The 16,862-nt window shown below is 46.9% G+C and overlaps 2 protein-coding genes and 2 non-coding genes across 11 annotated transcripts in view; all 4 read left to right on the plus strand.

Annotated features, from left to right (window-relative positions):
• Positions 1–4,205: 4,205 nt before the first annotated feature.
• Positions 4,206–12,896, plus strand: Atp5f1b (ATP synthase F1 subunit beta). Its single transcript, XM_008828389.3, has 10 exons — positions 4,206–4,376; positions 4,811–4,993; positions 5,223–5,397; positions 6,027–6,148; positions 6,369–6,553; positions 7,600–7,758; positions 7,870–7,992; positions 10,356–10,568; positions 11,125–11,326; positions 12,635–12,896. Exons 1-10 carry the CDS (start codon positions 4,244–4,246, stop codon positions 12,733–12,735), a joined length of 1,596 nt encoding a protein of 531 aa, XP_008826611.1. The 5' UTR covers positions 4,206–4,243; the 3' UTR covers positions 12,736–12,896.
• On the plus strand, positions 5,068–5,142 carry LOC115069497. Its single transcript, XR_003848760.1, has one exon. It is a non-coding gene; the product is annotated as a small nucleolar RNA SNORD59 (small nucleolar RNA).
• On the plus strand, positions 6,225–6,296 carry LOC115069496. Its single transcript, XR_003848759.1, has one exon. It is a non-coding gene; the product is annotated as a small nucleolar RNA SNORD59 (small nucleolar RNA).
• A 1,607-nt stretch (positions 12,897–14,503) lies between the features above and the next one.
• The window catches only part of Baz2a (bromodomain adjacent to zinc finger domain 2A), a 43,480-nt gene continuing 41,121 nt past the window's right edge, over positions 14,504–16,862 (plus strand). For 7 of the 8 annotated variants that reach the window (XM_029561239.1, XM_017796965.2, XM_029561241.1 and 4 more), the window contains exon 1: positions 14,504–14,681. In XM_029561239.1, coding sequence (XP_029417099.1) covers positions 14,678–14,681 — 4 coding nt within the window. In that variant the 5' untranslated portion in view covers positions 14,504–14,677. Of the gene's footprint in view, positions 14,682–15,782; positions 15,800–16,862 lie in introns of those variants that run through there. The other variant, XM_029561244.1, reaches the window with a different exon arrangement.

A 16,862-nucleotide genomic window follows, 5' to 3' on the forward strand; every position in this document is an offset into this window, starting at 1 on the left:
GCTTCCAGTCTTATCTTTTAGAATATTTATGTGACTGGGTATTGACCACTTTTTCTTTTTAGATAGGGTCTCATAGCTCAGACTATATAGCTAAGGATGACCTTGAACTTCTGATCCTCCTCCTTTTAAAATTACATTATTTTGGGGGCTGGAGAGATGGCTCAGCAGTTAAAAACACTCGTTCTTGCAGAAGACCAGGGTTTGAATCCCAGTCCCCACATGGCAGCTAACAACTGTCATAACTCCAGTCCCAGGGAATTTGACAACCTCTTCTGACTTCCTTGGCCACTGCATGACACGGGTGCACTTACCTACATGCAGGTAATACACGCATACACATAAACATAATAAATAAAATAAAAAAATAAATAAAATTACGTTATTTTTTGTTGGGGGGTTGCCATGGTGAATGTCAGAGGACAACTTGAAGGAGTTGGTTCTTTCCTTCTACCATGTGAGTTCTGAGTATTGAACTCAGGTCATCATGCTTACTTACTGGCAAGCTCCTTTACCCACTGAACTATCTCACCAGCCCCCATGATCCTGCTACTTTCACTTCTCCAGTGTTGGGCTTCTTGACATGTGCCACCATACCTGGTTTTATGAGGTTCGGTACAGTGTTGTGCTAGGGCTCAAACCTAGGGTTGTATGCATGCTGCACAAGCATTCTACCAAGCTACATCCTGAGCCTCAAGTACTCACCACATTCTCCTTGACATTCTTGGTGGGGTGTTTTTTTTTGGAGGGGACTGTCTTTGTTTCTTCATTGCTATGATAAAACACTCTGACCAGTACCAACTTGGGAAGGAAAGGGTCTATTTGTCTTACATCTCCCAGGTCACAGTTCATCAGGGAGCCCAAGGTAGGAACTCAGGGCAGGAACCTGGAGGCAGGAGCTGGAGCACAGGCCATGGAGGAACGCTACTTACAGGCTTGCTCCCTTGGCTCCTGCTCAGCCTGCTTTCTTATGCAACACAGGCCCACCTGCCCAGGGGTGGCACCACCCACAGTGGGCTGGGCCCTCCCACATCACTCATCAAGAAGATGCCCCTCAGACATGGCCACAGGCCAGTCCAATAGAGGCAATTCCCCGATTGAGGCTCCCTCAACCCAGGTGTGTCAAGTTGACACTAAAACTATCCAGCACAGGGGGCAATGTTGATGATGATCAACATGGGAAAGCAGAGACAGGAGGATCCTCAGAGTTCACTGACCAGTGAGCCTAGCTGAAACAGTGAGTTCCAGGTTCAGTGAAGAGACTGTCTCAAAAAATAAGGTGGAGAGTGATTGAGGTGGACACTTGAAGATCTCTGTATTCAGGAAAATGCTCTTAACATTGAGCCTTTTTCTTGATTCATAATCTCATGTTCCTGGCTGGGTCCTCTTCTTGCTCCTCTACCTCTTAAGATTTTGTTAGCTTTTCAGGGGCTGGAGAGATAGCTCAGTGGTTAAGAGCACTGTCCTCTCTTGCAGAGGACCCGGGTTCGATTCCCAGCACCCACATGGCAGCTACGAACCATCCTTAATGCCAGATTCCAGGAGAATTTGAAGCCCTCTTCTGACCTCTGCGGCATTGCATGACACAGGTGCACTCACATACATGCAGGCAATACACTCATACACATAAAATAAAAATAATGAATAAAATATTTAAAAAATGGGCTGAAGACATGGCTCAGCTGTTAAGAACACTGACTGTTCTTACAGAAGACCCGGGTTCAAATCCCAGCGCCCACACAGCAGCTAACAACTGTCCGTAACTCCAGTTCCAGGGGAACCGACAGTCTCTTCTGTCCTCTGCAGGCATTGCATGATGTGGGTGCACTTCCCTACATGCAGGCAACACATGCATACACATAAAATTAAAAAAAAAGATTTTGTTAGCTTTTCTTTTTTTTTTTTTAAATTTTATTATTATTTTTATTTTATGTGTATGAGTGTTTTTCCTGCATGTATGTGAGTGCACCCATGTTGTACAATGCTCACACAGACCAGAAGAGGGCTTCAGATCCCCTGGAACTGGAGTTCGAACCCCGGTCCTCTGCAAGAGCAGTCAGTGCTCTTAACCGCTGAGCCATCTCTCCAGCCCAGCTTTTCTTTTTTACATGCTTGTTACATGTTGACATTCTCTTGGGTTCTTTTTCTTGAGACAGAGTCTTATGAACTGGCTGGCCTCCAATTCACCATGTAGTCCAGAATGACCTTAAACTCCCCATCTTCTGGTCTCTACCTCCGAAGTGCTAGGATTACAGGAGTGCAAAATCGTGCCCCACAGACATTGGGTTCTTTCTTACTTGGCCAGACTACTAGATATAATCCCAGCGCTGGGGAGGCTGAAGCAGCAGGATTACCATGAATGCAAGGCAAGGCTGAACTAATAGGAAGATCCTGTTTCAAACACACACACACACACACACACACACACACACACACACCCACACACACACACACCCACACACACACACACCCACACACACACACACCCACACACACACACACACACACACACACACACACACACTGCTAGGTAGATATAGACACTTAAAACTTAACACTCTTTTTTCCCTTGTTTTTTCTGTTATAGCCTTTGCTGGTTCTCTACTGCCAAACAATGGCGAATCATGCAGAAATATGAGACGCATTGGAGGTTGGTGAGAAGTAGGTATATGCTCAAATTAGCCATGTATGTTCTCATAGGAAGATTAAGAGTTTCCCTGCCCCTTTCCACCATGTCATTGAATAAAACTGATATTTCGGGAAAGGATACCATGTGTTCTGGAGGCACACACCCATCTGGCCAGCCTCCACTCCCATTCAAAAGTCCTCTGAGGCCTGGCTCAGGCTTCTCTTTTAGTACTCAAGATTTTCACCTTACCTAAACCAAACTACTGGTAGTTCATCAGGAGGAACATGCTGTTTCATGCAAATGTGTGCTTGGTATATTCCTTTTTTTTTTCTATTTTTTCTTTTGGTCTTTTTTTGAGACAGGGTCTTCCTGTAGCCCCAGCTGGTACACCAGGCTGGCCTCGATCTCACAGAGATTCACCTGCAACTGTGTCCTAACTGCTGGGACTAAAGGCGTGGGCCACCATGCCTGGCTATATTCTTTCTTTCCTTCCTTCCTCTCTCCCTCCCTCCCTCCCTCCTTCCTTCCTTCCCTCCCCCCCTTTTCTTCCTTCCTTTCTTTCTTTTTTCTTTTGTCTTTTTGAGACAGGGTATCCCTGTAGCCCCAGTTGTCCTGGAACTCACTATGTAGACCAGGCTGGCCTTGAACTCACAAAGATCTGCCTGCCTTTGCCTCGAGAGTGCTGGGATTAAAGGCGTGCGCCACCACTCCTGGCTATTCTTTCTTTTTTTATCTCAGGGATTTTGACACATATTTCACAGCCAAGGTCTCTCAGCCTCCACTTCCAACAATTACATTTTGTTGTTTTGCTTTTTTTTTGAGACTGGGTCTTTTGTAGCCAGGTTGGCCTCCAATTCGATATATAACCAAAGCTGTCTCCTCGAACTCCTTCCTGATCCTACTGCCCAAGTTCTGGAATTACAGACTTCTGCCATCTCAGGACTGACTAGGGCAATTTCTTTACATGACTAGGAGACCCAAATTTGTACCTCGAGTGTTACAACTGTCTCCTCAGTGCTTAGAATACATCTGGTGTAATGAAGAAGAGTTGCTGACAGATTTAAACGAAATGGTCTGCAGGGTTTCTGACCTGCTGAGACTTCTGGGGGCTTCCAATCTCACTAACTGTGGAAGAAAACCCGCGTTTTGATGCCACATGAGGCCCCTGTCTTCGCCATGGTCACCTTGCGTAGTTTCAGGACGCCACAGCTTAGGTTAATCCCCGCCCCTGAGCTGTCAAGCAACTCAAGGTCCTATCTGAGGAGATAGCCCAAGGACAAGCAAAGATTACCCATGTGTGCCCTAGCTCCACAGGAACTCCGCCCCTTCGCTTTACGTAGTTCCGCCAAGTCCTCGCTTCAACAGACATTCGGCGGTCCAATTAGGGTTCGAGGCTCGGACGCTGGCGCCGCCAATGAAAAAAAAGGACTTCAGATTGACATCAGTTTTGTCCAATGGCTTGGAAGGTGAGAATTTTTGACCCAATTGCAGCACCACTGCATTGACGAGCAGCAAGCTTACCCAATGGCTGTGCCTTCTGCACACTAGGGTTCGCCCCACCTTGCAGGCGCGGCGGCTGGGGACAGTGCTGCGCTCAGTCTCCACCCGGACTCCGCCATGTTGGGTCTTGTGGGGCGTGTGGCCTCGGCTTCGGTCTCGGCCTCCGGGGCCCTGCGGGGACTGAGCAATTCGGCGTCGCTCCCTCAAGCGCAGCTTCTCCTTCGAGCCGCGCCCGCCTCGCTCCATCCGGGTAGGTTTCCCTGGAGGAGCCCGGCTCATTGCTGCTTCTGCATGACCTTGAGCCTCGGTTGGGGCCTAGGGGATCCGCCGTGCCATACGGATCCCTGGAGCAGCGAGCCGGAGAGTGGGACGGGTCGCCCCTGCGAGCTTTCATCGAATTAGTGGTGGTCCATTTTGGAGAGAAAGGGCTGTGTGATGGGAAAGCGGCGGGCAGCTGTCTTGACCTTGCGGTGGGATGGGCATATCATGCCCGGGAATAATGGCGGGTTTTGCACGAGTGGGAAAACTGTGCAGCACGTTCTCGGTTGCTGTGAGGCCCGCTGAGCACGCCTGCCCTACTAGCTGGAGGCCGAGTCTGGGCTGAATTAGCTTATTGAGGGCTAAATCGGGGCTTCAGTGACCTTTGGACGTCCCGACCGAGTGCTGACTAGTATCTTCTCTTAGCCAGAGACTATGCGGCGCAAACTTCCCCGTCTCCTAAGGCAGGCGCTGCCACCGGGCGCATTGTGGCGGTCATCGGCGCCGTGGTGGACGTCCAGTTTGATGAAGGATTACCACCCATCCTAAATGCCCTGGAGGTGCAAGGCAGGGAGACCAGGCTGGTTTTGGAGGTGGCTCAGCATTTGGGTAAGTCGGATTTTTAGGAATAGTATTTAGCTTAATAGTGTTTAGCTTAAATATCACAAAACCCATGTTGTCTCCCTTCTGTGATGATTTTATCAAAATGACTTTCGTTCTTCTGAGTTTGCTGAAGCCATCTTTAGATGCTGAGAAGGAGCCTTGTATGATTTATGCTACACTTAATTACACGTTGTCAAATGTTGGTACAGATCTTTGCAATGCCTTTATCTGACAGGTGAGAGTACCGTAAGAACCATTGCTATGGATGGTACTGAAGGCTTGGTTAGAGGCCAGAAAGTACTGGATTCAGGTGCACCAATCAAAATTCCTGTTGGTCCTGAGACCTTGGGCAGAATCATGAATGTGATTGGAGAACCCATTGATGAGAGAGGCCCTATTAAAACCAAACAGTAAGTTCATCTCACTGCCTCTGTGAACAAAGGAACTGCTTTTTCTTGTAGTTTTGCACCTTAAGATACCTTCTAGCAAAGCAGAATTTTTCATACAGAAAATACTTAAATTGTTGATGTAGTCAGTTATTAAAACCACACAATGCATGCTCTTTTGAAGAAATTAAAAGATAAAGTTTAAAGTTTAAATTTATGACTTAGGTTGTAGGTTCTTTTTTTTTTTTGTCTTTTTGAGACAGGGTCTCCTTATAGCCCCAGCTGTCCTGGATCTCACTATGTAGACCAGGCTGGCCTCGAATTCACAATGATCCACCTGCCTCTGCCTCCCAAGTGCTGGGATTAAAGGCGTGGGCCACCACGCCTGGCTTAGGTTGTAGATTCTTTAAGATTTACAGGTCTTTGTTTTCCTGTTGGTATGTAAAGGAATGTTATGTTAAGACCTAGTAAAAGGAAAAAGGGTTTGACAGGGTAGTCAGGAAATATGATTATTGGTTCCTGAGACAAAGTCTTCATTATTTTAGAAAGTTTTAGATTGTTAGACTGGATGCTCTAGTACAAGACTAGACTTAAATATTGACAGAGACAAGATGAATAGGTACTGATCCTCTTTTCTCTTTTTACCTTTACAGATTCGCACCTATTCATGCTGAGGCTCCCGAGTTCATAGAGATGAGCGTTGAACAGGAAATTCTGGTGACTGGTATCAAGGTTGTGGATCTGCTAGCTCCTTATGCCAAGGGTGGCAAAATTGGTATGTTAATGGTTGGTGCCTATTTTCCAAACCTAATACTCAAACCATGCTATGAGTGCATATTGCATATTGCTCTCCTTCACTGATGAATAGCTTCTGACTTTCGTTCTTCTGAGTTTGCTGAAGCCAGATGCCATTCCTGAGAAGGCAAAAGACAGAGAATTAAGTTTACTTAATTCAAGAGTGCAGAGCTTTTATATATCTCTTCTTAACCTCCTAGGACTCTTTGGTGGTGCCGGAGTTGGCAAGACTGTACTGATCATGGAGTTAATCAACAATGTCGCCAAAGCCCATGGTGGTTACTCAGTATTTGCTGGTGTTGGTGAGAGGACCCGTGAGGGCAATGACTTATACCATGAAATGATTGAATCTGGTGTCATCAACCTAAAAGATGCTACCTCTAAGGTGAGCTGGTTGATGTCCATATGATAACCATGTTAGAAAACTACTGCCAGCGGAAGCCATGTTTTAAATTTTCATGTTAGTGTCCCAGGATATGTCAAGAAAATTCCTTGTAAATTCCTTGTTGTCTTCCCCCACTGCCAGCTTCCAATATACCAATTCAGATTTTTTCTGATGTGAGTACATTTCTTTAATTTTGGTAGATAGTTCAGTTGTTTGAGAGCTAATTTGGAGAGATGGGGAGGTGGTGTTCACATGTGTCAACCTTGTTTTATATCTTTGATTTCTGGCTATGTCCTACTTGAGGAAAATTGTTTTAAAAATAAGAAATTAGCTGGGTATGGTGGCTCATGCTTTTAATCCCAGCACTGGGAGGCAGAGGCCAGTGAATCACTGTGAATTCCAGGCCAGCCTCGTGTACATAGTTCCAGGACAGTTGGGGCTACAGAGAGACAGAGAGACCCTGTCTCAGAAAAGACCAAAAAAAAAAGTAAAAGAAATTATTGCTATAAGTGGTAGTCTGTGCCTTTCATCCCACCACTTGGAAGGCAGATGCAGGTAGATCTCTGGGGGTTCCAGGTCAGCCTAGTCTACATACCACATAGCAAGTTCTAGAGTAGCCAGGGCCACATAGTGAAACCCTGTCTCAAAAAAAAAAAAAAAAAAAATCCAGAAGATGTGGTGACATACATCTTTATAGTGAGTTCCAGGCAGCTGGGACTGCAGGGAGACCCTGTCTGAAAAACATGTGCATAGTGGTGCACACCTTAGTCCCAGCACTTGGGAGGCAGAGGCAGATGGCTCTCTATGAGATCCAGGCCAGCCTGGTTGACATAGCAAGTTCCAGGCCAACTGGGACTACAGGGAGGCCCTGTCTCAAAAAGACTGGAAAAAAAACTTCATGTCTACTAGGGAAAAGCTTGCAAGTAAAAATACTGGTCTGTAGTAGGAGAACCTATGGTGGTTTCTCTCTCAGATTGGGGATCTCGTATGTGCACATGGCTTCCTTACAACTCTGCTAAATTTTCTGGTTTGTGTAATTACTGCAGGTAGCGTTGGTGTATGGTCAGATGAACGAACCACCTGGTGCTCGTGCCCGGGTAGCTCTGACTGGACTGACTGTTGCTGAATACTTCAGAGACCAAGAAGGTCAAGATGTACTGCTATTCATTGACAACATCTTCCGCTTCACCCAGGCTGGCTCAGAGGTAGGAGGAAAGCCTTGCGAGGACCTGGTCCATTGGACTTCCCTGTGGAGTTGAGAATACTAGGCTAAAGATAGACACCTAAGATGTTTGGTATTTATTTACTCTTTTTAGGTGTCTGCCTTGTTGGGCAGAATTCCTTCTGCTGTAGGCTACCAGCCTACCCTAGCCACTGACATGGGCACAATGCAGGAAAGAATTACCACCACCAAAAAGGGATCTATCACCTCTGTGCAGGTAAGAAAAATAAAGTGGATAAAGACTTAATTTGTAGGAAGGCATTTGGGGAGATCTAAAAACTTGTTGGAGGACTGAAGAAATGGCTTTGTAATTAATGTTTGCACATACTGATCTTGTAGAAGACCTAAGTTTGGTTTCCAGCACCCATGTTAGGCTAGTGGGCTCATGACTCCTTGTTACTCCAGCTCTACAGAATCCAGCACCTTCTTCTGTACTCTACAGTGTACTCACACTCATAAACACAAATCTCTAAACAGATACAAACATACACATACACATACCCTTAATTAAAAAAAAACTTAAAAAAATGGCCTGGTGTCGTGGTACACACTTTAATCCCAGCACTTGGGAGGCAGAGGTAGGCAGATCTCTGATTTTGAGACTAGCCAGGGCTACATAATGAGACCCTATCTTAAACACTAACCCCCCTCCAAAAAAAAAAACCTTTAAAAACCTTGCTGTATCTTTAAAAAGACTTCTGAATGGGAAGAGTCCATGAGCTAGAATACTATGTAAGAAATTCTGTATTTGCACCTTAAAGACCATAAAGATAAATGAGAAAAATTCCACTCATCAGTTGTGTCTGGTGGTATGCGTATAATCCTAATACACTGGTAGCAGAGGCCAGAGGATCAGGAATTCAAGGCTGTCCTCTGCTATATAGTGAGTTCCTAGCCAACTTGGGCTACATAAGATCCTGCCTCAAAAAACCCAGAAAACAAAACACTCATCTAACAATTGAAAGTATGAGGGTCTGGAGAGATGACTTAGTGTGCTTGCTGCTTTTGTAGAGCACTGGGGTTTGATTCTCAGTACCCATGGGTGGCTCAAAACTGCCCGTAACTGGAGCTGTCAGTTCCAAGGGATTTGATACCTTTCTTTGGAATGTATACACAAATGGTACACATAAACATATAAGTAAATGTAAAATAAGCTGGGTGTGGTGGTGCATGTCTTTGATCCCAGTACTACATAGGGAGTTCCAGGCCAGGGGGTGGGGGTGCGGGGTGGAAATTTACGCCTTTAATCTCAGCAGAGTTAGGTAGATCTCTTGAGTTCAAGGCCAGCCTGGTTTACATAGTGAGTTCCAGACCAGCTGTGGCTACAGGGAGACCCCCTTCCAAAAAAAAAAAAAAAAAAATTGAAAGTAACCATATAAATGAGATTACAAAGGCAGTGTTTATAGTTTGGGAGGAATCTGCACCTGTATAGAAATTGACTATATTAATCATTTACTATGTTAATGTGCTATAAAATTTAAAATGTCCATGGATAATATGTAGGAAAATTGCCTCAAAATGTGGTTAGAGTATAACATCTCTTTTTTAGATTTTTGTTGAGATAGCATCTCATGTGACACTGGCTGGCCTAGAACATGCTGTGTAGACCAGACTATCCTTGAACTCCGCTCTGCCTGCCTCTACCTCCTGTGTGTTGAGATTAAAGGCCTGCACCAACACATCTGGCCCAGCTTTTTTTTATTTTTTTTATTTTTGGTCTTTTTGAGACAGGGTCTCCCTGTAGCCCCAGCTGGCCTGGAACTTTATATAGATCAATCTTGCTTCAGTCTTACAGAGATCCCCCCCGCCTCTGCTTCCCAAGTGCAGGGATTGTAGATATGAGCTATCACACCTGGTTCTCATCCTTGCCTTGTGTGTGTGTTTTTGATTATGTCTCATGTTCACTTCAACTAGTGGTAGTCCATGAAGATTTTTTTTTTGCTCTTGTTTTTAGTTTTAAAAGATGGGGTATCATTACAGTGGATTTAAAATGCGGCATTGTCCAGTTGGTTGGTGGTCATTAAATCCACTCTAATGACTATCTCATAAAGACCAAAATAAAGAATGTGGCATGGAGGCTGGAGAAATAGAGCACCTACTTGGCAGTTCACAACTGTCTGTAACTATAATTCCATGGGATCCGATGCCCTCTTCTGGCCTTGTGTATCAGGCACTCATGTTGTATGCAGATAACAGGGAAACCACTTGTATAAACAAAAACAGATCTTTTTTTTTTTAAAGATAGGGTCTCCCTGTAGTTCTAGCTGACCTGGAACTTCATGTGGAGACCAGGCTGCCCTCAATCTCACAGATCCTCCTTCATGTGGAGACCAGGCTGCCCTCAATCTCACAGATCCTCCTGCCTCTGCCTCCTGAGTGCTGGGATTAAAAGTGTGTGCTGTCATGCCTGTCTAAAATGTAGCATGGTTTGGAACTTGGAAAGGTAGGATGTGCTTATAATTCAGCACCAGGGAGGTTAAGGCAAAAGAATCTTGTCAAAGGAAGGGTGAGGTTGAGAAAAGGGATGGCTTAAATACAGTTGGTTTCTACTGATCTCCCTGGGTTCTTGAATCACTGTAGGCTATCTATGTGCCTGCTGATGACTTGACTGATCCTGCCCCTGCAACTACCTTTGCCCATTTGGATGCCACTACTGTGCTGTCCCGTGCTATTGCTGAGTTGGGCATTTATCCAGCTGTGGATCCTCTGGACTCTACTTCTCGAATCATGGATCCCAATATCGTTGGCAATGAACATTATGATGTTGCCCGAGGTGTGCAAAAGATCCTGCAGGTAATTACGTTGCTTAATGAAGTCAGTAGCATAAAATAAGGAAAGGAGTTTGAGAGCTATATTAGGACTGGATCTTTCCTAGTCATTTGTATGATTTGCTTTGAGCAAGGAAGGTTGAGACTAGAAGATGGATAATGCTAAGGGATCTCTTGGGTACAACTGGGTACTTGGGCTTTAGAATTCAGTTTTTTCTAAAATATACCTAAGGAAGAATAGGGAAAAGACTAATCTTGACTGAAAGCCCTCTTGTAACTTCTGATAGAGTTCTAAATTAAAAGAATGTGAATACTAGGGCTGAAGAGATGGCTCATTGGTTAAGAGCACTGGCTGCTCTTGCAGAGGACCTAGGTTCGATTCTCAGCATCCACATGGCAGATAACAGCTGTCCATAACTTCACTTCCAGGGGGTCTGACACCCTTTTCTGACCTTTGTGGGCATTGCATGACATGGGTGCACTTACACAACGTGCAGCCACAACATTCATGAACATAAAGATCGTAAAATATTTTTTTAAATGTGAATACTTACCTTTTTTTTAATCTTGTTCTCTCATAGGACTACAAATCCCTCCAGGACATCATTGCCATCCTGGGTATGGATGAACTTTCTGAGGAAGATAAGTTGACTGTGTCCCGGGCAAGGAAAATTCAGCGCTTCCTGTCGCAGCCATTCCAGGTTGCTGAGGTCTTTACAGGTCATATGGGAAAGCTGGTGCCCTTGAAGGAGACCATTAAAGGATTCCAGCAGATTTTGGCAGGTGAGATTTTGAGTCCAAAGCTGGACATAAAATGATAGAAAAACTGAAACCCTGAATGAATACTAATAGTACTATGTTTCCATTCTAACACCATCAAGCAAAATATAATATACTGTATGCTTTTTGATTTACAAATTGGGTTATTTCCCACCAATTTTATTTTAAAACAGTCTGCATTTCTGAGTGTGACTTGTATTGTGATTCTCTAGCTCTCTTGTATCTCTTTGTGATGCTAACTATTCCTATAAGTGAATTAAAACCATAAAGGGAAAACATTATTGCCTTGCTTTACTAGAACAGTATTCATATAAACTGTCCCAATACCACATAGCCAAAATAGAGAGTAGTAGTAGTTTGGTTCCAAACTGTGTAGCCCTGGCTAGCCTAGAACTCACTGAGTAAACTAGGCTGATTTTGAACACAGATCCACATGCCCCAGTGTACCCTACTGCTAGGATTAAAGGCTGTGCCACCACACCCAGCTGAAACTTTTTCACCCCCCAAATTCTGTTTTGCGTGTGTGTGTGTGTGTGTGTTCCCAGAAAAGGGTGTCAGATCCTCTGGGACTAGAAATAAGAATGGGTGTTACCTGCCATATGGAACTGAACCTGAGCCTTCTGCTAGAGCAGCCAATGTTTTTTGTTTTGTATTTTTGAGACCAGGCTGGCCTTAGATCTCAGATTCACCTGCCACTGCCCCTAAGTGCTGGGATTAAAGGTGTGGGCCACCCTGCTTGGCCACAGCCAGTGTTCTTAACTGTTGTAGAGCCATATCTACAGCACCAAACCATGTTTGTTTTATTTTTTGAGACAGGATCTCCCTGTATCCTCAGCTGGCTAAGAACTTTGTGTAGACCAGGCTGGCCTCAATCTCTCAGATCTGTCTGCCTCTGTGGGAATTAAAAGGCATGTATGTGCTACCATGCCACAGCCTTTGTTTTTTTGAGACAGGGTCTCACTGTGTAGTCCTGGCTGGCCTGGAATTTATAGGCATTCACCTGCCTCTTCAGAAATTCTGGGCTTAAAGGCTTGTGCCACCATGGCCACCAAACCTTGTGGGTTTTTGTTTGTTTTTGAGACAGGGTCTCTCTTAGATCCTCCTGTTTCTGCCTTATGAGTTCTGGGATTAAAGGTGTGAACGACCACGCCTGGCTAAACCATGTATTCTTAATCTTTTTTCAGATTTTACTTGGAAGGTTAAGAGGTTTCTTAGATGATACGAATTCATGAGTCTCATCTGTGACAAGTGGTGAGAAAGTTGATACAACTCTACTTCTTATTAGTTGGATTTTTTTTTCCCCCCATATAGGTGACTATGACCATCTCCCAGAACAGGCCTTCTATATGGTGGGACCCATTGAAGAAGCTGTGGCAAAAGCTGATAAGCTGGCAGAAGAGCATACATCATGAGGGGTCCTCTTGCCACACTAAATATTCATCCTCTGTACTGTCTCCTTGCCTCCAGTGCTGAAAGCAACAATTTTCTGTATAGGCTTCTACAAGAGCCTTGACTGAAGATGTTCTGTCTGAAGAGTATTTAAAGTTTTCAATAAAGTGTACACCCCTCAGAATTTGTCTCTTTATCTTGGTTCTCAAAACAGCCAGCAATGCAGTTGACATGGAGGTAGCCACATACAGTTTTAGTATGGTAAAGTCCTGTATGTTTGAAGTGGAATTTTCAGAAAAGAACCTTTCACTGAAATTCTTGTGGGTCTTGGGGAAGTTTGTTGTGGTTAATGGGATCTTCTTTAGATTTTTTGAGATAGTTTGTAGCCCTAGCTGGCCTGGAACGTGCTGTGTAGACCAAGCTGGCCTTGATCTCAGAGATTTGCCTGCAGGATTAAAGGGGTGCACCATAACACCCAGCTCAACACAGTTTCAGTTTTAAAAAGTAAAATGACTTTAGAAGAGAATATTGGGAAAAATAGATTGGCTTATTTAAAGGCAAAGCAAAGGTTAAAGTTTTTAAGAAATGGCCTAGAACTGAATATGTAGACCAGGCTGGCTTTGAACTCGAGATCCACTTGCCTCTGCCTCCCCAGTGCTGGGACTAAAGGCATGTGCCACCACACCTGGCTCCTTCTGCACCTTTACTAGGACTTCCTTTCTTCAGAGAGTTCCTAGACTTGTATTTGCTTGAGGCTGGCTTTTAACAGGATTAAAAAAAATTTCAGAAGGCTTGTCCTGAACTCTGCTGAGGTTTCTCATGAAAGTATGGGAGATTTCATAGTCTGTGCAAGGAGAGCACGATTTTCAGGGTTGCTGTTTAAGCTTATGACCAAATGACGTGAGATAAATTCCTATTTCATTTTGGCAGGCCAAGGTGCACTGTGCAAGGTCACATTTTGTGCCCCTTGTCTAGACCAGAGCCATTCTTGCTGCCCCCTTCTGGCAGTACTGGAGACTGCAACAACCCGCATCTCACCATTTTGAAGTCTATAAAGGCCATTTGCTAGAAGGTACCTCTGTCATCTAACCACTGTTTACAAATCAGCTAGGCTTTTTGTCCCGAGGAGGAGCCTGCATCTATAAGCTCCACCTCCGCGAGGCCACCTTGGGCGGGTTGAAGCTGGACAGGGACGAGCTGAACTCCCAATTGGGAGCCCCCTGGGGGCTGAAGGATGGGGAAGGGCCCTGGGAGAGGCGCCAGGGGTGGAGTTGGGGCCTCTTTAAGTTTCCTCCCATCTGCCTATGACGTCCTTGGCTTCAGTCCCTTCAGTGTCAAGATCTGGACGGAAGGTGGAGCCCCTGAGTTGCTTGTGCCTGGTAGTTTGCTCTCTGAGCAGCTTGGCTTGGAAACGCTCTCAAGGGGGTGGGGACACTTCCTCCAGGGCCTGACTGGAGTGGGTAAGAAGCTGGTGAGGACCTCAGAGTACCAGTCACCCTTTCTGGTCTGTCACCCAGATACAGACTTGGGAACTAAAATCCTAAAAGGTCATTTGCATCCCCATGTTCACGTCCTTGAGCATTAATCGAGAATCTTCTCACTCTCATTAGCTGCAACTATTTCCTTCCTCCTTTACCGCCTCTTCTACCACAATACCGAAGTGTCAACATAGTTCTAACCTTCCTCCATCTTTCTCCTGGTCTGCCCTGTCCTCGCCTCCTCCCTGTCTCCACCCAGAGAACGCCCCGCCCTTCCCTCCTCCCTCCCACCCCAGTCTGTCATACAGGGACATCACCGTACAGCAGTTCAGGCTGTGTGGTTCGCAGGAAGCATACATTGGCGTTTTGTTTTTTGCTAGTTCCCAGCTTACAGTTGGGGAGGCTCTAACACCAGCTTTCAATTGAAGCGGGGACCAAGGACAGTGAGGAGCCCGGTGGTCCTAGTCTGGAGTCCTGCCAGCCTGACATGGGTGAGTATCCGGGCCAGCCCCTGGAAAAGGCCTGTGGGATGCCTAGCTCCCTCCCCGGCTGACTCAGCAGGGGTGGGGCCTAACCTTTGCTCTTTGGGGGGTGAAAGAGAGGAAATAGGGCCGTTGGGGGACACCAGGCTCAGCTGGTGAGCTGCTGTGATCTCATGATCTTAGCATTGGCAAGCTCCAGCTCTAAGGAAAAGGTCGGGGCTTCACTCCCCGGTAGGGTATCTTCCCTCCTTCCTCATTTAAGTTGCTGAGATCCTGTAGTATTTTACAGTATTCATTGCTAGCCCACTTTTGGTCGGGTTGAGAGGTACTTCCCCTCCCCCCAGTTTCTCTTAGGCCTTTAAAGTCTGTCTTCTCTCCTCCCTCACCTAACCCACCACGAGGTGGGGGCTGCACTGAGCAGCTGCTTCCTGTTGCCCCAGAGGTTGCTACAAGGGTGGTGGTGGCTGAGGCAAAACTGAGCTATGAATAAAGCTGGTTCTCACGGCCCCACGTCAGTCTCACTCGTTGTTATGGACGGCCTCCACACTCCTCAGAGTCACTGAGGGCACTGAGAGCTTGAAAACTGACAGGACAGGGAAGGTTTTGCCTTTGTGGCTTCCTGATTCCAAAATCTCCCAGAGTTGTAGAGATGGGGCCCACAGTAGCACGTTTACCTAGGAGGGCGCTGTGCGTGACCCCAGTATGCTCGCCTTGAGTTCCCTGTCCTGATCCCCAGGGCTTCCTCAGAATCTTTGTGTCCCCCGTCTTCCCAGCCTCCTTTGTGAAGTAGTCTCGGCCGGTGCCCCGGCAGTGCAGCAGGGCTCCCTCAAGTACTTCAGACCCACCATCACAGAACTTCGCGTCTCTTCCTGGGATCTGTCTGCTCGCTTCCTCTATCTGGGATTCTTCCTGGTTCTGGCCCCTAGGAGACGCCACCCGCCTGCCCCTCCCCCAGTAGATCCTTCGCGACGGCCGTCCCCGAGCGCTCGTCCTCACCCCAGTGCTCCTGCCCCTTTAAGCGCCACCTCCCCCTTCCACCGCCGCCGGCCTCGGGCTGGGGGAGGAGGCGCCGCTGCCGCCCGGCTCGGCCACCTGCGCCGCCGCCGCCCGGCCCGGCCCTGCTGCAGGTGAGGCCCAGCATCCTGCTCCAGCCCCGGAGTCCGGAGCTGGGCGTCCCCGTGGGGATCTCTGCCCCGGCTGTAGGAGCTGCCCTTCCCCTCCCCCACCCCCTCCGCTGGCTCTTTCCCACCCTGTCCTCTGCGACTGTGATCCCTAGGCTTCTCTCGCCTCGCCGCCATCCTCTCTCCCGGGTACCCCCACTGTTCGGGCTCAGATCTCCCCTCCCCCACGCCTTCCTCGCCAGCAGAAAATCTCCCGCGGTCTAGGTTTCGCCTCCTCGGCTCTGGAACTAGCGCTTTCCCACGCCATCCTAACCCCAATAGGAGGGTGAATAACCGCCACCCCTACAACTCTCCTCGTAGTAGGGGGGGGGAGGCAGCGACACCACAGCGCATCGGCCTTGCTTCGCTCAGCCCTTCAAGTTGAATTAAGTCCTACCTAAAGCTTTTCGGTAGCCCTCTCGCCACCCCATATCTTTCAGAGTTTGGGGTCGGCCTTCTGCACCGCCCACTGAAACTGGGTGGGAAGGGCCCTCCGCTAGCGCTCGGGGTTGGCTGTTCCAGTCTAGGAACGCCCCTCCCCCGAGTCGGGGAGCTGGGGGCCGGGGCGCTGCGGGAAACTTGGGAGACTGGGTTCTAGCGGCTGTTGCGATAGTTGGGACTGGGGTTTAAGTCTCTAAGGATTTTTGGTGCCTAATGAGCTAAAGGAAGCCAAAACCGTCTCTATTTCATATGCAAAGAGACCCCCCCACACCTCCTAAGGAAAATTGAGCGGTTTCTATTTTATAAGGCTCACCGTGGAGCTGCTCATTAGGAAATTTGCAAAGAAGACTAAATCTGAGGGTCACAGGCCGATTTAGAGCAAGGAGACGTTATGGTCTTACGTTAAGGGAGGATCTAGCCTTCCCAAAATACAGTGAGATTGTCTTGCCTTAACCTAAATGGTGAAGAAGACCAATTGGAATGACTTCAGGGCCATCCCTACAAGATTCTATTAACACTATGATCTATCTATTCAGTCAGCCAGTGGGAGGTCTTTTATAGTTACCTCCAGTAAGTACCCCCCCCCCCA

Source organism: Nannospalax galili, unplaced genomic scaffold (assembly GCF_000622305.1).
Source record: "Nannospalax galili isolate Female #2095 unplaced genomic scaffold, S.galili_v1.0 scaffold753, whole genome shotgun sequence".
Classification (NCBI taxonomy): Eukaryota; Metazoa; Chordata; class Mammalia; order Rodentia; family Spalacidae; genus Nannospalax; species Nannospalax galili.